We start from the raw sequence: 24,727 nt of genomic DNA, 5'->3' as shown, positions 1-24,727 counted from the left end.
GGCCTTTGGAAAAGTTTTGCAGAACTGAATTTAATCGAGACTGATGATCTTTAAGCCCAGCTATAAAATCCAGTGGAGAGTTATATCCTGGTAATAGACCCTATTAGAGGGTCTAGTGCAGTCTAGAGAAAGGATCTCCTCTCTATTAAATTCTCTAGGACTCGAGTTCTCACTTACACAAAGGGCTCTTTTAGCTGTGTAAAATGGCCATAAAGTAGGTGTAAAAATGATTGATGCCATCTTTACAACCCCTTTACACTGGGAAAACAATGTAAAGTGGACAGGGTGCAAATGAGAATCACACCTGGGTTTGTGAGAGTAAATTACACTGAACCCTTTGCAAATTCTCTGTGTCCATAGTGGTTTAATCCTACCCCTTTCTCTGGAACTCACCCAGAAAATAAATTTCCATGTCTTAAAAAAAAAAAAAAAAAAAAAAAAGCAGTTTTTTCAACACCAAGCCTTTTAGCCTCAGTCTTTCTCCTTGGGCAGTCCTCATGGATTCAGACACCAGGAAAAGGCTGGGAGTTGTCTGATTGCTGTGGTAGGTGATAAATCCTTTAATTAGTACTTTCTGAAATTCTTAATCCTAGAAAAATAGATGTTGTAAAACCATAACCAGGGGGAAAATTGTTCCAAATGCTAGTGGGTCCATTTCCCCACCTCTCCTGTTTTGATTCTATGCTCTTGAGACATATGAAGAGGAAAGACAGAGTTAGTCTTCTGTAGATCAAAAAGTCCACTATTTATTCATTAAACATTAAAACATCCAACCGAGTATACGATAAATATTGCTGTCTTCCAGAGCAAAGGGTTAAGCTGCAATGTGCTGACTGGTGAACCAAAGTCTGGGGCAGTGGGTGGAAGTGTGGAGTGGTCTATGCCAGAGGTGCACAGCTTGCAGAGCAGAGCAGGCTCTCTTATCCACATCTCTCATCTCTTCCCCATCACCAAGCTGAAGGCATTTGCAGTGACTGAGATCATCACCACGTCCCTTCCTCTGCAGGGGTCCCAGCAAATCAAAGCCCAGGGATGAGGAGGCAGAGGCCAGAAAACATGAAGCCAGCCCCATTTAAGAGGGACTGGCCTCCAGGAGCCCCATGATGGGAGACAGGAAGTGAAAACATGTGGGTGACATGGAGGTCAAAGGATTAAGGAGACAAAAGCCTGGCTCTGCTGGAAATGCTGCTCAGCAGAGGTTGGCCAGACATCTCCTGCAACAGCTTAGGCAACACAGCCTCAGCCAGGGAGCTGCAGAACGAGTTATCTTCTAACAACAAAGAGATGACCAGGGAGGCTGTGGATGCCCCATTCCTGGAAGTATTCAAGGCCATGCTTGATGGGGCTTTGAGCAACCTCTAGTGGAAGGTGTCCCTGCCCAGGATGAGGGTTGGAACTCGATAATCTTTAAGGTCCCTTCCAACCCAAACCATGCCATAATTCTATGACATCTGGGAAAGGTCAGGGTGTGAATCATGCCCTGCTCTGCCAGCAGGCCCTTGCTCTCACTGTGCCAGCCACTGGGGCACAGTGCCTGGTGGCAAGGGCTGGAGAAATTCTTAAAGCTCAGCTGTTGTTCAGCCTCCCCTCCATCCCTTTGCTACTTGTAATTGTTATTGGTTTGCTGCTTGTTATTAGAGAGAAGAGCCCACATTTTTGGCCAGAGGGAGAAGGATGTGTAACAAGGGTTGTGTAGGTGGGAGGAAAGTTTATATTCTCCCCTCTCCTTCCACAGAGAGATGAGCTGGAGTGGTGTGAGGAATGGGGCTGAAACATCTGAATATGAGCAACAGGTGAGAGGCACCCCTATGTATCCATCTTATGCTGGATTCTGGTCCTAGCACAAGTCCACCAGCACTGCTTGCTGCTTGCTTTCCCAGAGTCCAGGGGGATGGGCTGGTTCCTGGATGGCCCTGCCAATGTCAGCGACTGGGTCTTACATCTCCAACCCACTCAAACACTCCATTGCTGTCTCAGCTTGCTCCAGCAGGCTTCAGGCTTTGCATGGGTGGCAACACGTAGGCAAGAGAAGGGGCACCCTTATGCGTGTGCCTCACAGCCACACTTACTGGTGATTGTTATTTTTTAGGTGCTTTTTAGAAACTGATCTTGAAACTCTTCATTCGCTGAAGCTCCTGGTTCTGCAGGTTGGCAAAGGGCACCTTGGTGATGCTATATATATCTAGAAGCACTTTCTATGACAAAAACTTGTACCACGTACACCAAGCAGTGTTCCAGGTGGACCACAGGAGACTTAGCTTTGCTGTGATCATCTGAGCCTAGAAGTATGCTGGGCTAGCCCTGTGATGATGTGTGAGCACCATATGGAAGACAGTTTTTGGTTTGTATTGGAGCTAGTGATAGGATAAAGGCTTTAATACAAAAAGAGGGTATATTTAGGTTAGACACTGGAAGAAATTCTTCACGCTGAGGGTGGTGAGACAATGGCACAGGTTGCCCAGGAAAGCTGTGGATACTCCCTCCCTGTAAGTGTTGAAGGCCAGGTTGGGTGAGACTTGAAACAGCCTGGTCTGGTGGGAGGTATCCCTGCCCATGGCAGGGGGACTGAAACTGGATGATCTTTGGGGTCCCTTCTGGCCCAAAGCATTCTATGATTCTACTTAGACAAATAGCTTTTTGCCAGACTGGGTTTTTGACTTCTTGGTAGCTATTGGTTTCCTGCAGAAACTTCTGCTTCTTTGAAGCCTTATGAAAAATGTATTTGCTTCCTCCTTGCTAATGATTATGGCACAGTTTTTCTGGTATGTGATTACTCCACCCCACCTCAGTGACACCCTTGCTCTGGCCAGGATTGGGAAATCCCTAGTCATACAGGGTGTGAGCACCAGCTGCCTTGCCCTTGCACAGATATTTTTGCAGGCAATGCAAAATGCTGCTGATTGAGAATTGTTCCTACATTTAGAAGTCCATGCTGTGCAAGTGGAAATGACAGTTCAAGGGACAAACTGACATACTTATCTCAGAATAAGGCCAGTAAGATGTAAAGCACTTCCAGAGCCAGATTTTCAGTGTGAAAAAGCCCCCTTTGAATGCAGTGTGTTATTCTATGCTGCTTATTAAGAAATCGTTATTCTTTTGCCCTCATCATTATTAAAGATGTCTTTGGGAGACTGGCAGTCTGTTCTTGCTTCCCTCCCTCCACCCCATTTTAAAAACATCCATTGTTGCAGAGATGTATCTTTCAGGGCTGTTGGCCCAACTCCACTGCTGGTGTGTAAGGCTGATTGTCTTCAGAGGAGTTATACCAAAAATGAATTTGGCCTTTTGTGCCTGGAGTATAATTGGTGGAACTGGCTAGATGCCGGTTTTGGGAGCCTGCAATTACAGCAATGTCAACATAGTTTTCCATGTGACTGGTGATTTAGGGTCCTCCACTGTAGGAGAGCAAATCAAGGTTTCTTAAACGGATCTTTTCTCACAAAGTGCCCAGCACTCATACTACAGAAATGTGTCTGGGGTCTCAAGCATGACCCATCAGATCACCATTAGTCAACCTACTCATAATGTTGTTTATTAGTAACTGGATTAGGTAACTTATATCATTAGTCACTCTGAAAATTCTTATGTATATTTTATATGGCAGTTGTTAATATATTCACTTTGCTGTTGGTCTCAACATGCATTTGAAGAGGTCTTGACCTCTCGTTACTTTTCCATATGGTAAATCCCCAACAGGTCAGAGCATCCAAGACAAAATATATTCCCTAAGCATGATCAGCATAATTATAATTAAGCAGTTTGGACCATATCCTTATCTGGTAGAAATCAGTATAACTTCTCTGAAGGCAACAACAGATATCTACCAGTGAGGGAAATGGACCCTGATTCCTAATGTCTGTAGCCCCGCAGATGTGTTCCCAATGTTTTTTTTAGCTCTCATTATGTCTATGGCTATTAAAGATCCTTTTTGGTGATTATTTGTACAGCTGCATCTTTAGGACTCCGTGACCTCTACATAAGCTCACAAGAGACCTTTTGCAAGAGCAGCCATGTGAAATCCTCGTAAAATGACTGAAAAATATATTCATTAAAACTGCGTGAATGTTTTTTCCGTGTCAAAAACCTCGCAAGAACTCATCCATCAGTGGTGTCTATGGTGGCAGCATGCTGACATTTTCCATCCCCTGGCTGTGACCTGCTGCCAGCCCAGACCCTACACTTTCTGCTGCTGGTCTTCAGTAGCTGTTAAGGGATAGAACCGGACGCCCACGTAGAAGACCTGGTATCTGTGTTTCCACATCACGAAGCATGCCAACAGGCACACCAGGGCTGTGATCAGGTTGAGACCCATCTGCAGAAGGAAGTAGAGGTTGAGCATGGTGGTGAGGCTGCCACAGTCAGCTGCGTCCTGGTAGATGAAGGTCCTGCCGAGGGGGTCTGCAGTGTCCAGTTTGCACTGGCAGGAATCCGGCGGGAGGGTATCGCAGGTGTATTTTGTCATCTGCAGGTAATGGTGTGCAGCAAAAGCCACTGCCAAAACGCAGGCAACCAGAGCCAGGGCACTCAGGAGAAAATACATCAGCTGGAAGAAAGCAAAAACAATGAAAGAAAAAAAAGAAAAAAAAAAAAGAAAAAAACACTCTTTTTTTCCAGCTACTCGGAGAATGAGAAATGCGGGACGAATGCACGCACACGTGCTTCACAGGGAATGAAGGTGTTCAATGAACTATCTGGACACAGTGCATGAAAAATTGCATGTAACTCCCTGGTGATGCAAAGTTCAGCAGGTCATCTCAAGAAACAGTAATTCTGCCTTATATATTTTATATGAGTATTGCCTTGCAATTTTGGGACCTGATGAGAGCACCAAGTAATCTTTGCCTCTATACAGCCAACAGCTCCATAGAGAGGGAGGGAGCATCTTCCCCTACTGTTGTACCTGCATTGGCTAGATGTATGGTCATTAGCTGAGTTAAATTAGTGAAGCTGCCTTGAAGCAGAACTGAGCAAACTGAAGCTTGGGCTAACATCTTCTCCCAGGCAGTGCTGAGAAGTAAGGGGTTTAAAAAGGACTTTTTGAAACTTTGTTCATGTGTTATTCCTGGCTTTTGGCTTGCATGCCCAATCAAATCTGATTTATACTTGCAAATCAGGCAGTGAGGTGGCTGCTCTCCTGCTTGTGGCCCTGCAGCCAGCCTGCTTGCTTCCCAGATCCTGCTGTGGAGTGGGAATGAAAATATCCATGAGAAAGTGCATGCTGTACCCAATCTCCTTCCAAAATTTGCCCACAGACATGGAGGAGTCTTTCAAAGGTGCAAAAGAGTAGCAAGCACATTTCCTTTCCCAGTGCTGTGGCATGAGAAGGGCCCAGGGCTCTGCTTGTCACCCCCTACTCCTTATACCAGTGGCAGCTTTTAAATAGGGTGGTTTTTATCAAGGGTAATTATGCAGAGTCCACTTGTAAAAAAATCATGGAAACCCATGATTCAAAGACATTGTTGCTCTGGGTTGCACCTGAGACCTTTGGATACCAGAACATATGGACTTCCCTTGCTTTTGATAGCTGGAACTGGCAGTTGCTGGGCTGCATACAAAATATGTGGGAATTGATATTAAAATAATATTCTGTGCTTAGCCAAAATTGCATTTTTGGTTCTACTCAACACTGTAAAAAAAACCATTTATTTTTCTTGGCATCTTATCTGTCTGACACATGGCATGGCTGGAAATCTGTTATTTTTAAACAGCAGCTTTTCTTGCTCTCTTAACCCTAATACCTCAAACAAACTATCAATGTAAAAGAATTTTTTATGACCTTGAAACTTTAAGTATGTATGTCTGTCTTGATAGAATTCATAATTCTGGTGTGTTTGTCTTATATCTTCAGCATGAATCAACCTTCCTATTCAGTTGCCAGCTTGAAAAAAAAAAAAAACAAAACAGCTGAGGTTATTGTAGATCTTACAGCACTACATACCTTTTCTCCCCCAGATCACCAAATTCTTACATCAAGATCTTTATTTCAAAGATGTGGCTACTATAAAATTTAATTACTTCCCCTGCAGCCTTAAACCAATGGCAGCTTCAAAATGAGGGTGGCTCTTATTAAACACAATTACTTTACCCCTGCAGCTTTCAAGGTAAAGGGCCATGGGAAAGGTGAAGTTGGAAAATGGGGAGACCTCCTCATATAATGCACAGTGAAGGAAGCTCTACTGACAGATGGACCCCCCTCAAACAAAAATGTGTTAATTTGTAGGCCTGCAGCACAAGTTTAAAAGATGGCATAATTGTGTTTGATGGGAAGAGGAAAAATGAGCAAATATTGCTGACAGCTCCTCTTCTCTGAGGGACCAAAGGTTTTCTGCAATGCAGAAGGCCTCGGTGGACTGACTGGAAGTCCCTGGGTTCAGAGCAGCAGGAGATAGAGTCAGGCCTCCCTAATGAATGAGATGCTAAGCCAAGACTATACAGTGTGCCTGATTCTCCCTGACAGATATTTTATTTGTCTGCCAATTTCTGTCCAAAGTCAGTACAAAATAGCATGAAATCCACAACCTAAACTACTTCACTCCAGGTACAGTAAGCAAGAATGTGTTTGTTTCCTTCCCTAGTGGGAAAGAAATCTCAGAATCCCTTCAAAATGCACCAAATACATGGGCAGCTCTTAGAGCAGTCTTCAGAGGGAAGCAGAGATATGTGGGAACACAGGGCAGTTTCCAAATAGCTTATTATTCTCACAAGATGTTTGCAGAGGAATCTCTCTGTGAGCTGCTGAAAATGAACCCATTTCCAAATATCAAAGGTGAGGCAAATGCAAATACTGCCTGTGAGGGAGCACAAGACAGTGAGGTCTGAGATCCCATCAGCAGATTAATCACATGCCAGACCTGGAGGCAAATTCAGCATCAAAAATACAACCACGTAGTGAGCTCTGCCCAAGAACCAGAACTTGCCACTGGAAAACTGTTTTTTTAACAGCCTCAGAGATATAGGCACTGTGATTGCTGTTGAAATAGAAGCAGAAAAGGGAAGTGAGGAGAGAAAGCATATGATGAGGTCAGAGCATGGCAGCTCATAGTCCTTCAGGTTCCTCATACAAGGAAGAAATATTTTAGCAATATTTACTGGCAATAGATTTGCCCTGTGACAAAAAGCAAGTCAATGACATAAGGTGGATCAAGCTCCTTGTGGGAAAGGCTTCTCGCAGTTACCAGAGGTGAAAAACCAGAGGGGTTTGCAGACCTGGATCCAGGGAACCTTTTTTGAAAGTGGTGATGGCTCAGGCATGAGTCCCTGCAGGGAACAGGAACCACAGTGTGTGTCACAGCATGGGCTGTTTGGAATGGGTGGGCATGAGTGGAGTGTGTCACCCAGCCACAGGAGATGCCATGAGGAGGACCAGAGGGAGCAATCTGTCACATCTTAGTCTAGAAAGTTCACAGAAGATCTCAAAGGTGGTTGGTTGGTTGGTTGGTTGGTTGGTTGGTTGGATGGTTGGTTGGTGGTTTTTTTGTTTGTTTGTTTGTTTTGCCAAGGGAAAGGATCTGCCCTTTTAAATCCACAGGTAACATCTGGGCATGCTGCTCTGCCACACTGCAGAACATGCTTCCTGCAGACACAGAGATAGGTCAGGGGCAGAGGATCAGCCGAGGACTCATTGTCCCCCTGAAGAGCAAAGCCCCTTTTCTCACAGATGCAGTTCTAACATCTCCCCTTTTTACAGGATCCAGTGCTCAGGCAAGTGTGAAATGAAAGAAGCAGCTGTCGAGAGGGAGGAAGACAGAGAGGATTGCACAAGTCTCCTACTGTTTCCCACCTCAAGGGAGTCACTTGCAGTGGTGACACAGTGTGACAACAGGGTCACTTTTGGGATTGCCTAAAATCCCCCAGGCCTCTGTGTATGTGGTCCTCCTTCTGAAATGACCCTTGGGCTATGCAAGGGATCCTGGAGTGCTTCCTGTACTCCAGGGAAGTCCAGACAAGATTTTCTTGTAGGATGATGCTCAGCAGCACCAGTAACCAGTGTGAGGGCAGGGGGCAGGCTGGAGAACAAGTCCCTGAGAGGACAGTCAGGGCAGATAGGTCTGGATTCAACTGTGGCATTGGACAAAGCATCAAACCCCCATGGAGCAGAGAACGACCCAAGTTATTTGATTTTGTCTCATGATTTGTCATTTTGCATCCTCAGCCTTGTCGATGAAGAGATAATGTTAATTTTTTTATTTTTATTTTCTCAGAAACAGACTTTAACTGATATTTTAAGATCTGAGAAATTATACTGGAGATTTAGATGAGTTCTGTGTGATCAGAGCCCTGGAAGACAGTCTTAGCTCCTACTTTGTTTAAAATAGGCAGGTGCCCTGCAGCCAGAAGCTGTTCCTCAGGACAGGCAGTGAGGAGGGGAGGCACTCCGGGGATAAGGGCTCTGGGTGGGGTTGTGAGACACGAGAAGTGAACATCCTGGGAATGACTGGGTTTTGTGACATGCTGCAATAGGAAATGCCAAGAAGGTGGATTCTGGGCAGGAGGGTGCTTTGGGTAGGCAACAGTCTATGAGCTATTGTCTGAAGCTGAAGTCTTTCAATGGAGACTTTAGCTCTTAATTCTGCCCGGGGATGAGGAATAACCCATTTTACATCACTTAGTGGACACTTTAAAAATCATTATTTTCCTTCAGGAGCGATGGCTTACATTCCTCACTGTCAGGGTGGGTGGTGTTGCCAAGGGCGGCAGAGACATCTGAGCTGTCCAGCCCGACTGGCTGTTCCCACCACAAGGGATGACTCCCTTCCTGCTTGGATGCCAAGTTCAATTTAATGCTGCAGGGCAAGCAATAAAAACCCTGGTGTGGCAGCTCCCGCCCAGCCCAGCAGCTCCCCAGGCAGCCGTAAGGTTTGCTTGAGGGTGTAAAGGTGATGGGGCGAGAATGTAAAGACAATCAAAGGTTAGAAACAATTGTTTTTCCTCTCCCTTTCTTTATGCAAGTGTGAGAGAAGCTTGAGAGAAGCACAAAAGACACACCAGGGTCTAATTTCTAAGACAGGATGAATGCCAGGTTTCAAAAAGCTGCTCCCTGCATTTGGTTTCCTTCTGCCTTTCTCAGTTAATAACCACTGTTATTTTGTGTTGCCTGTGTCAGTATTTTTCCCGGTTATTATGTGTCTGTAAAATATTAAGAGCCCTGAAAATTATGATGATAAGGACAAACAGCCCAGAAAAATGGTATTTAAACCATCCCATCTGGAATAAGTGCTCTCAGCCTTTCTTTTCTATTTGCTTACCAGTGTCAACAAAACACAATTTGGGGGCATGGGGCACAGCTTCTGCATCTCTCTTGCACTTCTCAGATGGGAATTTGCTTTGTGGGAGAATGCTTAACCCTGTGGTTTGCTAACACTTTGCCAGGTTCTCTAATGCCTGACCCTGACAAAAAGCACCATGTGCTGAGATGAAGGCTGCTCAGGTACAGCCCCTGCCTCCCCAGCCATGCAGGTGGGTAGGTGCAGATTTCCAGCCACCTTTTTAATCTGCCTCTGCCCCTGCAGTTCCTTATTTCATGCTGAGGAGCGAAACTGCTGGGACGATGCCGAGATGCTTCTTAGTTTGCATTAAAAATTAAAACTAGATTTAAGTAGACCCATTTTATCCCACCCTACTTCTTACCCAGCTCCTAATGAGTGTCTCTACTTATTCAGTAAACCCCAGTCTTTCACTGAACATTTCCCAAATTATTCCAGCTCTGTTGTCCTGAACCTATTTGATATTCTCAAAACATGGCAAATTAAAAGTTATCTTGCTATGTTTCCAAATATTTATTGGAGATTCCCCTTTATAGGCTACAGTTTCTTCCTTAGCTGCATGAAAAATACCAGAAAACAATTCTTCCATTTTCACTTCTTTTCATGTAGTCTTAAAAACATCCCCCGTGTCAACTTTTCTGATTGTATTTAACCACATGAGAGGAAAAATAAATTAAAAAAAAAGCTAGAGTACCTTTACTGTGAACTGGACACATGTCTTCTCATCAGGTTGGTATGAAATACAAAGCATAACAAATCCCACTAAGGACACCACACAGACCTGCAAGGAAAGACATTTAGAATGTGTCAAAATTAAAAAAAAACCAAACAAAAAACACAAGAATTAATATTTTTTCAAGCCATAACACCCTTCTGTGTCAGCAGGACCTTATCTCTGGAAGAAGTATGTGAATGGTTTGAATAGTGGCTAAGCTATGCATGTAAGACCACCCAATGTATGGATGTGCTTGTGAGGAGGAAAGAGCTTTAACCTCCACTTTACAGACATTGAGGCACAAAAATCTTACTCAGAGGGACTTTTTGAATCAGGCCTACAAAGACACAGCCTGACAAGAGCCTCCAGGGTGTCTTTCAAGCTTTTGTCCATATAACTATTGGAAAGGAGCAGGTGGCTTATAAAATTGGGTTTGCAAGCCCCAAAAGCACCATCCTCTGTACCACTGGATGTCACCAGTACAGACTGAAAATCAGTAACCACAGCTGCTGCTGGATAAGAAGCAGCACACTTTCTTGCAAAAGCTTTCAAACTCTCCTGGAGCGAGCACGTTATCAAAGAAGACATCTCCCCTGCAATCTGTGACTTCATTTTAGCCCTGAGGCAGTAATTGCTGATGGTTAACAGTAATGGAAAAGTATTTATGCACTTTATTATTCATTTAGCTGCTTTTATTATTAATTCCAAAGATTGAGATTTATTTGCAGGAGCAGATACTGGTAGGCATTTTCCAGTCACATAAGGATGAAAATCCTGCTCTGAGGAGCTAAACCAATAAATACAATTTCCTTTTTAAAGAAGCATTTTCTTGGTCCCTCCCTGGTACTCAGCACTTCAGTCAAGTGCCTTTCTCTCTTATATTTTTGAAGGACCAGTGAACAGACCTCAGAGGGTGACACAGGAACCACAGGTCTGCACCAGGACAGCTGGTTTTTGGAAGCTTCTCCCCTGCCTGGACAAGAGAAGCAGAGTTTCCAGACACCCCGTGAAGGCTCCCTGTGCTGCCATGAGGCTACTGGGGCTGGATCAAGGAATGAGGAGTCCTGACTGTTCCCACAGAGGCAGAGGACATTGTTGGCAACTGGAGCTGTGCTTGGAAGAATCCATACATGTTTGGATTGCCTTAGAAAAGCAGGTGAGTTGATGGCATGCACTTGGTTTTAAGTGCCACTTCAAATCACACCTCTAATAAAGGGCCAGGTGTGATGAGCCTTAGTAGGGACCTTGCCTGAGTTGAGCTAGTGCTGCTTTCAGAGGTGTTAAGGATTGTTTTCACATGGGGCCTGGAACAAGATTTGGCCTCCTTGCCAGGAACATCTTGACCATAAATGATAAATATTAAATTCTCAGTGACTACTGTAAGAATCTGTATTCCCCTCCACCTTCATCTTACTTCGGGAGTTTTGAAAAGCTTTGTACTAATTTGAGGCTTTCTGCTTTCCCAGAGACATGGGATTTGCCATCAGGGGAAAGACTTCGGTGTGAGTTGCCCTTGCTCAGGAGCAGGGATGTGCCACTGAGATGCCTGCAGGAGTGCAAGGAAGGCTCTTTTGGTGCCCTGTCCCCGCCTGCTCGCTGCACACTACAGCACTACTGTTCACATCCACATTTACAGCTCCATGGGGAACTGATTGACCTGTAGAGGAAAATATATAACTGTCCTTTTGGTCAGCAGAAGTTAAGCACATTTCTTTTCTGATCTGATAAATAAAACAGCAAACTTTTTTTTCATATCTGCATTTTTGGTGTAAAGCACTAGACAGCAGCCCTTTAAAGAAGAGTGTCTTGCAACACACTGATAGTCATGTCCCTCAAGAACCTGTGTGATTAGTAACTCTTTTTCCCATAAAGTTTTATTCTACATCATTTCAGTAGGACATGATTAGGAAGTATTGCCTGAGAACACTTCTAAAGCAAGCGTCAGTACTATTTACTCCTTTCCGTGTCATGTGTATTTATATTCTGGTCCTATGACTTACACACAGCTTCCAATTTATTTGTTTTCTTCTTTTTATTGTTGACAGCCATAGCTGACAGGGTTGTCGGGGGAAAAAACAACTTTTCTTGTCAAAGGTCCTTCAGTGCTGGGGTTTTTTTTGCCCTATAGCACGTCTGTGTGACTCAACTATGTTTTACTTTTCAGGATTAATTGCCTATCTCCTTAGTCCTTTGCAATATATATTAATATTTTAATTCAATTAACACGCCTATAAAGCTTAAATCTTAAGGAGATCCTATCTCTAGTAACATCCAAATTATAAACTCCCCCACTGGCAGTAATAGCTGAAGGAAAGAATGTGCAGCGAAAATTTTAAAAAAAGCAAAAAAAAGCCCAAACTTAAATACACTTGCTTAATGTTACATTCCCAAATTCATGCAAATCAAAGGGGTTGCTCACGTCAAAGATAGACCTAAGTATTTTCAGGATCTGGTGCTGGAGGATCTTGTTACAAGCAATAAATCAAATCTATGGGTTTTTTTCAGCTACACTACTGGGCATTTACACTTGTATGAACCGAGGGCCAGATTTGCCTCCAGGTTACTCCCATGAGACATCATGGGACTGTGCCTGCTCTCCCATTCCTGTTTGTGTTTTCCCACAGAAAGCTTACAGAGCTGCATTCATTTCCAAGGGCAAAGCCAGATACCAATGGTGGAATTTTCTCACTACCATCAAGTGCCTTGTACAGCTTCTGCAAAACCCTGCCAGCTTTCAGTGCAGCAGGATCAGACCTCCCGCTTCAGAAAGCTTCCCATACAAAAGTCTATCATTTAAAAGGATTACCATTCCTCTATGCCCTTTCTAAAGTTCCCTGGGATTTAAATAATATACTCAGGGATACTTGAACAGGCACATTTGTAGAGAGGTATTTATAACAGATTACACTGGGTTGGATTCTGGCAAGTCTTGGGTCTTGGTCAGGATATTCCAGGAAGCTTAAATATCTCTTTTATAATGATATATCAATCTCTTTTTTTTTTTTTTTTTAAACCAGAGATGTGTGTTTTTGTAAGTGACAGTAAAAAAAACCAATGTTGCTGAGAATTATGACCCATACATGTTTTCAATTTTGGTTCTTTAAGGGGAAATGTGCTCACTGGAGCAAACCGAAGTGTGGAACATTTATACAGAAAACAGCATTATGCTTCTATTTTATAAATTATTAATCAATCAGTTTTGAATTATACCTGTGAATAGAAAAACTATAAACACCCTCTGCTAAATATTCATTAGTACCTGCTAAGTGACTAAAACAGCTGCATTTCAGCAGGCATGTTCTGGATGCTGTTGATGCTGGTGGCTAAGTAGCATTAGGTAATCCCACGTCCCAGTGCTTCAGTAGCCATTGCAATATCCCAGCATGAAGCATACATTTCCTATGCTTTATTGACTAAGCACACAACATAAAATGCAATTGAACTTGCTTTAGCACTTGCTTGCCACCAATCGATATGCATTTGTTATACAAATAAAATAGACTCTGTAATAGCTGCAGAAGAGCAGTTAATTAGATCAGCTCTTGCAACTGTTATCTGGAAATCTAGCAATACACATTTCTATGCTGAGGAAATTTCAGCTCAAGTTTATTTCAAGATCCCATATTTCAAAATTTTTCGGACAAACTAACATAGCCTTTCGAGAATAGGTAGCAGCATGAAAGGTTATCCAAGGAAAGGATTTAAATTTAGGAAAGTACTGTCTAGAAAAAGATCTGAATGTGATACAGATGTATTTAGGAAGGGCTAATTTAGGTTAAGGCAAACCCTGTGAAATCCCCCAGTTCACAATCCAGGGAAAACTGGTGTTTTCTAGAGCTGGATGAAAAACTTAAAAAGTTTATGCTCTAGAAAAGTTTCAATGCTATTTCTTTTTTTAGTGGGAAGCAGTAGACATTCCTTTTCAATGATCATCTCAGGGCTGAAAAGAGACTTCAGATTTTACCTCTTTTAAACCACAATCAAAACAGGCATAGAGGTTTTATGCATTGCTGCCACCCCAAAAGGACTGGTTGTGAGAACAGAATTAAGATGTTATAGATTTCAGCCTGATCCCAGCACATTTAGGAGCAGGGTCCAGTTGATTTGCCTGGGAGTATCCCTGCACCCAGAGAGATCTAGCATGCAGTCCTTGGCTCTTCAGGTCTTTGGCAAACCACCTTTCCTTCTCCAGGACAGCACAACTGGGTGTTTCTCTGCAAAATAGATGGTCCAACACTGGGACTGCAACCATGCAGCAATGCACATTTGGTAGTTGCAAGGAGAGTGAGTGCCTTTATATATCTTGGTCATCTTAAAACCAAAATCCAAGCACTAAAGAAATCAGTCTCAAGCTTTGTGCACCCTGAATTCCTCACCACCCACTTTACTTGAGTTGATCTTGCTGTGCTGAAGAGCTCCATCTGCCACCAAACCACAACAGGCTGACACCCTGCCCAGCACAGTGCCAGCATCCACCACCACCACTAACCAACCATGTTCCTCCCACTGAACTAATTACACTTCTTAAAAGTGTCATGGATTGCAAAACCAGGCATGTCATCTCCAACAAGAACACTGGTGGCGATCCAGTTTGGATACAGCCCACAGACATTGTTGCCCAGTGAGAACTGGGAGGCTTGGGGCAAGGGAACAGCTTCCCCTGTCCACATCTCCCTGCAGCTCACTCACATCTGGTCCTGCAAGGGCTGAGCACGAGGTGTATAAGCAGCACAAGGACACCCCACAGTAGTGATGTAGATGGTTACATCATGTATGAAATTGGGGGATATACGAACATGGAGGGCACAAATTTCCACCGTGGTTTACATTCATTACCTTTGTGCACTGACATATTAATGTGGTCTGTTAATTTCAGCAGATTTTAAAACCACAGATTGCAGTCTCCCTTGTATATATGTGAAACTGGTTTTTCTTTTGTTATTGCTACTATTTTAGCACAAACGTTGCTACAGAATAGGTGGTTTTCTCCAACAAAGCTCTTTCCACCCAAAGCATCTTGGAAACCCTGACATGAGACAGGTAACACAGGAGAGCTGGAAATGTTGACCAACACATGAAGGAAGGAAGAAAAAGCCTGGTTCAAAGGACCATCCTGGGTCTATGCCACACCACAATCAAATGCTGCAAACACTCACAAAGACATAGTGTAGCTCATCTGCTCTCTATATGGGAGCTTGTTAGCAAGAGCCCCAACCTTTACAGGCAGAAAGCAAATATGTTGGAAGACAATACCTCTCAAATATAGGCAACGTGATGCCACACAGCATTGCTGAGAGCCACTAGGGACTCTTCCTTTTTCTTAAGAATGTAAACTCTCAGACTTCAGGGGAAAAAAACTTGCTATTAACAGAATTAGGGAGAAATTTCCGTTATGGACAAGTTCCTCACTTCACAGTTCATAGTTCCACACTTCACAAGTTCATAGTTCCTCACTTAAAGGCACTATTAATCTTCCTGTTTGTAAGGACAAGGGCAAAGAAATTATCTTTTATGGCTATCCCTGGATTCTCTGGCTTACCCTAAGAAATGTTACTTGCCTTGACAGCTCACCTGCCTTATCAGGTATGGCAAGGCTTAGCTCTCTCCACACATTCAGAGAATCCATATTAACCACAATTTAACAATCTCACTGGACACCAACTTGGATGTGAGAAATTAAATGTTCCCACTGGCTTTGCCATTATGAACCAGGTTCACCTTTGATGCCAGACATCTCTACAGGCTGGTGCAGACAAGGACACTGATATTCATTCCACTTATGAGGTTGGAGGAAATGGCAATGAAAGGGGGTGCTACAGGCAGCTTTCACTGCTGGATTTCATCAGCCTTAGGTCAGCCTGGCTCTCACTACCACATGTAAAAGAATCCATTCTGCCCCACAGAAGTATTGCACCATAATGTTTTTTTTTTCTTACAGGTTTCTTGATAGATTTAAGGACAGCCCTGTTGCATATAAATTACTCCCAGATTAATAGCTGCAATAATAATGGTAAATGTGTATTTTGTGGTTGCAGGTAAAGGCCATAATCATCTGGGAAATTTTTCTCACCCCTGCCCCACCTACAGAATAAAATTATGTCTTTACTAGAGGTTCCTTCAAACCACGGAATAACACGCTGTGACAGATATGCAACCTTCTTTTAAAGTGTGTAAAGTAATCAAACCTCTTCAAGAACATTCATAATCAAACGAAACCATATTTTTCTGTAATGATCTTTTCTGTTTTGGTCAGTTGTTCAGCAATGAAAATGGTCACTTGTGCTATGGTGAGATTTAAATCTCTCAGCAAAACATTGCCAAGGCTGTCATAACTTATAAAGCCAGGAGCTGTAGCAGCACCACATTACTGCTGTTAACTCAGAAATATGGTGCTGGGTGATCAAAAGACTGAGGGAATAAAAAGCTGTGGAAAGCCATCATCTCCATAATCTTAAGTTTACTTAGGCTGAGGAAACCTTTTAGAACAAATTTTCCTCTCCAAACCTTACCTAGGCTTTTTACACAAGCATAATCCAGCCAGGAACTATGTTTTCCTCCCTCCTCCCCCTTGAGGCTGTAGAGTTAAACCACATCAGGGGAGAAAACCACAAAGGTGTCCAGGATTAGAGCAGCACTTGACCAGGTAACCCACAGACCTCTGGTGTGCAGCTACCTTTTCAAACCGTTCTCTCAGAACATTTCAACATTTTTTCCCATCAAAGTTTTCCACTCTATGCCTGATAAAAATAAAAGTATAGATTTCAGTTTGTCACAGAATGTTAGGCATCAGGCATCAATGCATAGGTGCTCCTAGAAAATGGTGAGATATACAGTTCTAGTGCTACATACATATATATGGCGATAAACAAGCACTGGAAACCTCACCATAGCATATTTCATGCAGAGTACCTCATTGTATAACATCCAGAGTTTCACATAGTTTGGAGAAGGTTCAATTAAATACCTAAATTTGGAGGCTCTTCTTGAAGCCAGTCCTCCTTCAAACCTTTTGATGTTTGCCACTGGCTAATTGAAGCGAGCTTGTATACAAAAATGGAAAGAATTTCTTTACTGAGAGGGTGATCAGACGTTGGAATGGGCTGCCCAAGGAAGTGGTGGATTCTCCGTCCCTGGAGATATTTAAAAAGAGACTGGATGTGGCACTCAGTGCCATGGTCTGGTAACTGCAGCGGTAGTGGATCAAGGGTTGGACTTGATGATCTCTGAGGTCCCTTCCAACCCAGCCAGTTCTATGATTCTATGATTCTATCATTTCCATTAGCTGCTCTGATGGCACCAATTTTTAAGTGTCACCTTTTATTAAAAATTGAAATCGGTTTCCCTAATAAGCAAAAGTTAAAGTCCAGCAAAGCTGTATGGGAAGTAAAAACCTGACTGAAAGCCACCTCCACAACTGCTGCAGGAAAAGGTGTCAAAAGCAGCAACACAGAAAACCAGCATGGGGCCAGGGCTTACAAGAAAGTGTTTCTCTCCTTTCAGGCTTTAAAAGAGAACACATTTCAGGGGGTTTCAAATAATCAGTCATCTCCCATATCAATATGGAAGGGGATCAGTTGCCTCTTGTTCTAGCTGAGGATGTTTCCCCAGTTATTGATCCTCTCTAGGAAGATAAAAAAGTTGCCTCATAGATAGAGCTGTTGTCTGATGTTTGGCAGGGCTACCACCCTGCAGCTGGACTCCCCTGCCTTCTGGAAAAATGTTTCATCCAGCAGGTGGGAGGATCTGAATAGGTAAAGGCAAGGAAGGTGACACGGGTTTACCCTGAAGTTTGGCCTTGGTCTCTCATGTGAGAGACCTTTTGCAGAAAGGCTCTTGGATGGAAACATCTGTAGAGTCTCATCTGTGGGGAAACTGTCAGAGACAACGTGGCCCTTGAATTACTTTGTTGTACTGAACCAGGAAAAACATCAATAATACAGGAACAGCTACAGGCACAGTAGATCTCTTCCAGTCCAGAGGAGCACAGGCCTAATCAACCCTAGATAATAATCAGGACACATTTAACCCAAATTTCTAATTCATATTGCTTTACAGAATGGTACCATTCTTTTTTTCCTCAAATGCCTGCATATCCTATCAGTATCCATCTCACAAGGATGTTCTCAAAGCTTCTCCTTCACAGTTATACACGACACCATAGTGGTACCCATTTTTAGGATGAAAATCCCAACCCCTGTCCTCTCCCTACTGCCATCTTCTACCATTTCCAAAATTCAGCTTGATTTTAGGGGCCTCACTGCTTCCTTGGGAACTGTGGATGCTGAGAGCTGTACCAGCCAAAGGGAGGGTGCTGGGTGCAGGGATCTTGTCACACCACCTTCCTGCCCTTCCAGCCCCCCAAAAAAGGCACAAACCCCAACTACCTAAACAGGCAGAGTGCTCAACCCATTACAGGCAGTGCTATTGATTTTGGCACTCAGCTTCAGCAGCCCACGAGCACGTGTTGAGTCGGTGGCAGGACCCACCATCTGAGTCAGGCTGTCACGAGGGAGGACATCAATTAAACAAACATCTCAATTATCAGCCTCTGATAGGGATACACAGCATCAGGAGAGAGCCCTGGCTGTTTGCTACTCATCTTCTGCTAAGCAGTCAAAGATCTATTGAAGCATGAAAGCCAGACCAACTCCCCTGACAGCCCAGCTTGTCTTGCACTCCTCCCTGGTGCTGCCACATAACACGCTCTCTGTTGCCCCTGCTCTCCTACAAATTGTCCCTCACGGATGGGTTTTCCAGCCATTGTGGGATCTTCACTTGTCCCACCTATCCTTGCCTGTGAGATATTTAAGTAAAGTAAATAAGTATAAAAAAATACGAAGTAAATAATTTGTTTCCTTTGGTGAAAGTTTTGGCTTATTTTCTTTTTAAAGTTTCTTTTTAAAAAAGGATAAAAACTTAAAGGGAGAAGCTTTTCTCTTTTTTTCCTTTTTTTTTTTTTTTTTTTTTTTACATCAGATAAATGAAGACTAATTAAATTGCTTTCAGCTTAAAGTCTGCCTGCCTTCTTTGCACCAGAAAGCCCTGCATCAGTCTCACCCCACCAGAGTAGCCAACACTTGAATGCTGATGCCAAAAAAGCAATGAGCCATGGCTGCCCCTTGGCTAAAGCTGAGGGACCCTCTGGCCTGGGGAAACACCAGGGAAGATGTGGCCCTGAAGGACCTGAGCAGGGAGAAGTGTCAGAGCTCCTGGGCTGGGGGCTTGGCCCATGGCAGATCTTGTGAGACATGTTTTTGCAATAAAATAAATGACAGCCAGAGCCATGGCTGTTGCTTTGAGATGCTTGAGAAACAGATTTTTTTTATATATATTTTAAAAAATCCCAGTTTTATGTACATCCATATGTATATATGGATTTAAAATAACTTTCTGATAGAAATAATAAACACCCTGGATAATCATTTCTGATGAGCATTTCTGTAATTTCTTAACTGCCTGAGTCTGCAAAATGGGACTGGAGGGGAGCTTGCCTGTGAAAACTCTGATACTCTCTACTTTTAATCACAGTGGAAATATTCTAAGAGCAGATTTTCAAGGAGAAATACATCATTACTTCTTCTGGGTGTCAAAAGGCCACAAGATAATGAAAAGGATACCATTAATATCTACTGTTTCTGCAACACTTTTCATCCAAGGATCTCAAAGCAAGGGGTGAGGGTTAGCCATTATTAACCCTACTTTACAGGGGAAATAACAAAGTCTTAGGAAGGTTAAGTAGGTTGCCCAAAGCTACACAGCAAGACAGTGGCAAGACACAGAAAAAAAAATAATAAAGCCCTGCACTCCTGGGTAGATTTGCAAAGGGTTTGTTCAAGCTCCTTCAAAACAGCAAGAAGGAAGAGATCACCAGGGTGGTCCAGCTTGCAGTTTTGGATGCTCAGGACAGGTCTCAAGGAGGAGCTGGGCAACTGCTTCAGGCCAGGACACCTTTGCTGTGAGTGGCTATAGGAAGGTGAAGCAAATGCCACCCTCACCAATTTTAATTACACTTATTTGCTTGTCCCTAGCAATGCATCTGAAGCATTTCACGGGGAATAGCTGCTGAAGTTGAAGCAGAAGTGGTAAATCACATAGGCTCTGGGGTTTCTGTCCATAAACCTTTCATTTCTGACAAACACCCCACGGACTTTGGATTAAATGCATTTCAGATTAGTAGGTGTTAACCAGGTTTCATGGTAAAACACTTTTGGTGTAATGCAAACTGCATAATTTATTTCTGCAGGAGCTGCAGGAGGGAAGGGTTGGTTCCAGGGAACTCTCAGGGGGGGACCCTTCAGTGTTGGGGGTCTCCTTCACTCACCAGCAGCAGCTTGCTGGCCACATTTTTTTCCACAGGATGATGAACCCAGCCCCTAGCCTGTGCTATCCTCACAAACTTAGGCAGGCAGGTTTTGAATCAATTTAATTTGGACTGCCTTGCATGGCTTTCACTGGTAGCCCTTTCCTCTAGCTGCTTCTCTAAATAAGTTCCTTTTCATTCATGGTAATGTACTTTATTTTCAGCAAGGAGTGGTGTCACCATTTTGCCACTAATAAAGATGAAACCAAAAATCTTTCAGTCAGTATGAGCCTATTTAACACATTAGTAATTTTCCTTCATTTTTTTGTCATCCTGCATTAACAGCTGTGGGGTCAAATCCAGCCCTGATGTAATTCCAAAAGAGTAACACTAGGAATGAGCTTCACCCATTATCTCTAATGTTGCTAAAAAGGTCTTGATAATATATTTTTTAAGTTCTTGATTCTGAATACCAATCAAGTCCTTTAAAAAGAGCACTTGAGTGGGATGCTACTAAAACAAATATGCTCTGGTATTTTACACCACATATTCCTGTTCTGTTGCTCATTTCTGTGCAAATAAGTAGGTTTTTGGGAAGTCACTTTCTGCCACCAAGTTGTCCTCAAGCTGTCCTGTACCTACATGCAGCCTCACACAGCAGCCCAACAGGACATCCAGCCACATGTAGGATGTCCTAACCAAGTCTCCTCCTTCATGGACCATTTTCCCTCCAGCTCTCTGAAGGGTTCTCAGCACACTCCCTGCCACAGCACCCTGTGACCTGCACACGCAGAAACTCCAGCTCAGCAGTTCCTGACCATCTCCACCCAATGTCCCACTGGGTACCAAGTACCTCTATGGAGACATCACAACACAGGAGCAAAAGGCAGCACCATGTCATACCTCCTGACTTTTGCTCCTCAGAGATCTGCTTTACACTTCCCCCATGGTGCATTGGCCGTGGCCAGAGCTCCACATTCACTCTCTTGCTGTGAGGCTGCACCTCCATCTCAGCCTCACCTTTCTAACACCAATTTTTCCTTCTGTCACCCTGTCACTTTGTTGGCATCAGACCCCTCTCTCCCTTCTGCTTTGGGCTGAGGAGAGCACTATGGTTCCCCAGGAGCCTGTGAGGCTGCATGCCCCCAGCACTCAGTCCCTGCCTGCACCCTGGGGGCAAGCAGAGGAGCACCAAAACTATATTTTGAGCCAGAGAGGAATCAAACCCCACTGAAACATCACACCAGAGTCCCCGAGGTGAGAGTCACCACCTGACTCAAACCCTAAGCACAGCAACCTCTCCCAAGGGGTCCCTACCTGCAGCCCACAGGGTACTGGGGTCTCCCCCATAGCTGGAGCACCCTATAACAGAAGGAAAATCAAAGTCCTGACCCCCACAGCCAGCACAGCCCAGGAGAAGTGTTTCCCCAGGGGTTTCCCCAGTCCCCTGGCTGGATGGGGACTGCAAGACACAACCACCATGGCTGAGACCTGAGTCTACTTTGCATTGGGGATTAGGTCAGGAGTGCACACAGTGAGGTTTACCTGTGTTTCAGAGGGGATATCTGAAAGCAACAGAGCTTTGCCTCCTGTGGGCACCTAAATGTCACTACTGCTGGCTGCTGCTGGAAACAAGAGGGGTTAGAGCTCAGGCTTCAGAAAGTAATGATTTTGGTGGGGTTTCAGGCCTCCCAAATGGAGATCAGGCATATGTGGATGTCTCAGATGGATGCTGTCTGGACACTGAGGACATTCACATGGGCCAGGGGCTGCTTCCACAGCTTTTCATACATCCCTGGCTACATGCTAGTTCAGTCCAGATCACTCTTTCCCCAGTTTTTGTGTCAATTCTTTAGTGAAGAGAGCTATTTCAAACCTGAGATACTCTGAGTGCTGTAAAGAGAAGTAATCTGACCTCCGGGGTTCCCAAATAAACAGGACTAGTGAAAATGTTACATGCAGCTATTTTATCATCCATACTCCCTCTTTCCTTGTGACAGTGAAAACCCCAGGGAAGTTCTCCTCCTGAGCAAGGGTAGGCTCTCACCCTACAAAATATTGCTAAACTCTTTTTGCTAAAATTTTAGCAGATTGCTAAATCTGCCCAGTTGGTAGAGAAACAAGAAAGGCAAGGTAAGAGGAGCTCTTCTTTTGGGAGCTCAGGTCCTGCTCTTTGCCCTCTTTGGAGTGTTGGCCAGCAAGATTAATACACCAAACCACACACAGTTCAGGTGTTCAGATAATCCTTCCACTGGCAGGGAATTGCATTTATGGGAGATGCTCCAATAGCTGTTTAGCACATTGGGAAATCTTTTCTTTAAGTACCTAAGGACAAATTTATTTGATGGGAGTTCTCACAGTCTAGCAACACCCCGAGTAGTGCTAACACATCAGTATAGATTTTCCTGAAGCCTGCTGACCAGGGAAAAGAACACTTTTATACTAAATTGCATCCAAGGCACATCCCAGGCTCATAACCACTGACCCTGTCTCTCCACAGGCAAACCACACGTCCCTGAGCACAAGGCCACACAGGGCCACACCGTTCACAGCACCAAGACACCCACACTTCCCCACAGAGGGGCTGGCCCTGGGGACCAGCCTGGGCTTCCCCACTGACGATGCCTCCTGTTTACACCCAGCAGGACCCTGCCAGCCCATGTGGCAAGGCTGGCGTGTCACCCGAAACTGAGCGTGACTTGGCAGGAGCCACTGGCAGGCCCTGGGACAGACTCCCTTTCCCTGGGAGAGGCTCCCTTTCCCTGGGAAGGGCTCCATTTCCCTGCCACGTTACCCATTCACCAGCACCGTCCCCCTCCCCGGGCCACATGAGGTCTTTCCCTCCGGTGGGGGAGAAGCTGGGGAGTGGCAGGCAGGAAAGGGGTTAAATCATGGCAATTCTTCAGCACAGCACAAAGAAGAAGCTCAAAAGACAGTCATTTCTCCTCTCTCACTATAACCGAAGCACTTATCTAAAAGTTGAGAGTTACAGAGTTATGCTTTCACTTCTAAAACATGATTGCTATGGTTTGGTGGGGAAAGAGGGAAAGCAGCATAAGTAATCAACATTTTTTTTTTTTTTTCGGCATCACCAGGCAGGAGTTCGCTGCAAAGCACAAGCTACAGCAACCCTGTATTTTATTTAAGGTCTGTTGGGTGTCTCAGGGAAGAAGATGAGAGATTGTGTTATTCTGCAGGAGCAGTTTCCTTGGGAAAGTATACCCAGGCATTTAATCCCAGGAATATTTATAGTTAGCATAACTCAAATGGTGTTGTGCATGCAGTTGGTTAGTCTAAAGTGGAGCGTCATGCAGCTTGCATTAATGCTGGCAAAGGCACTTAATGGAGAAACAGACTTTATGCTTACAATTATCCCAGCCCAATATGGAGTGTCTCTGACTAGCAGAGAAGAACTGATGCCTGCCATAAGGAAGCCCAACACTGTTATAGAGGTGCCTAATGCCAGCTGCAGCAAAGCAAACAGCAGCGGGAAACGGCATCCACAACAAGTGTGGGATTCCTCCTCCTGGCCAGCTTTGGGATCCCCTTTCGTTTTCTTCTGTTTCTTCTTCTTCACCGCGGAGTCCTGCGTCTTGCTCGAATCGGTGCTTTTCTCCCCTTCGGTTGCCTTCCCTGTCTGGCTCTGGTTACTCGGGGACGTGCTGTGCTGGGGTTTCCTCTCCTCCTTCTTTCCCATGATGATCAACTTTTAGGTTTTCGAGTGACTGCTTGCGTGTGTGTGTGTGCGTGCGCGCTGATGAGGGTGCGAGGGTTTTGGGGGTTTTTTTTGCCCCCCAAAAGCCTCGCTTTGTGCTGGCTGAGTTGTTCCTGGTATTTGAATCAAGGAGGCTGAACAAATATGGAAAACATTTGGAGCCGATTCTCGGAGCCTCGAAATGCCACATATAGCCCAGAGAAGGGGGGGATTCAAGGGGGGTAGCGAACTGCCAACGTGCAGGCGCCGGCTCCGGTTGCGCACCCAGGGCTGGGCATGCGTTGTGAGCACACAGAGGTGTGAGCACACACACGTGTGAGGTTGTTTGTGGAGGGGCTGGGCAGGGAAAGAGCAGGAGGAAAGCCTGAATTGCCAACTGGTGAACGGGAGGGACGGGTGTCTCGCCAGGGAGCTGGGAGTGATGGAGTGCGGGTGTCTGTGTGCGCTCCGAGCAGGCGGGCGGGAGCTCATCACGCAGAGGCTCCCCCCGGGGGATTACTGACAGGCAGAGCCTCACTCGGCATGAACCCATGCAGCACCATGCACACAGCGAGCACGTTTCGTACACCGGCGGAATCAGATTAAATCAGTGCGTTTTAGTTGGAGGGAGTTGACTCCGTGTACGGAAAGTATGAGTTTAACGCAAATAAAAATCTAAGTTAATATCTCAAGGAGCCAAAAGGAATCCTGCCTCTTCCCAGAAGTTGCAGAAGTGTAGCTAGCCGTGGTTTATG

The 24,727-nt window shown here is 44.5% G+C and overlaps 1 protein-coding gene across 1 annotated transcript; it reads right to left on the bottom strand.

The window, feature by feature from the left end:
* Window positions 1-721: 721 nt before the first annotated feature.
* Window positions 722-24,181, bottom strand: SSPN (sarcospan). Its single transcript, XM_071733151.1, has 3 exons — window positions 23,646-24,181; window positions 9,958-10,044; window positions 722-4,543 (listed from the first exon to the last, which is right to left on the bottom strand). The coding sequence occupies exons 1-3, from the start codon at window positions 23,973-23,975 to the stop codon at window positions 4,175-4,177; spliced, it is 786 nt and encodes a 261-aa protein (XP_071589252.1). The 5' UTR covers window positions 23,976-24,181; the 3' UTR covers window positions 722-4,174.
* Window positions 24,182-24,727: the final 546 nt, after the last annotated feature.

The sequence above is a fragment of the Heliangelus exortis genome, chromosome 1 (assembly GCF_036169615.1).
Source record: "Heliangelus exortis chromosome 1, bHelExo1.hap1, whole genome shotgun sequence".
NCBI lineage: Eukaryota > Metazoa > Chordata > Aves > Apodiformes > Trochilidae > Heliangelus > Heliangelus exortis.
This window is presented reverse-complemented; position numbering and strand designations above follow the sequence as displayed.

Bases quoted from the DNA above. Each gene is read 5' to 3' on its own strand.
- SSPN (XM_071733151.1), bottom strand. From the start codon at position 23,975: ATGGGAAAGAAGGAGGAGAGGAAACCCCAGCACAGCACGTCCCCGAGT. The intron at 10,045-23,645 runs GTAAGCATAAAG...CTTTCCTTGCAG, and splicing joins CATATTGGGCTGGGATAATT to GTCTGTGTGGTGTCCTTAGT. The intron at 4,544-9,957 runs GTACTCTAGCTT...GCTTTCTTCCAG, and splicing joins GTGTCCAGTTCACAGTAAAG to CTGATGTATTTTCTCCTGAG.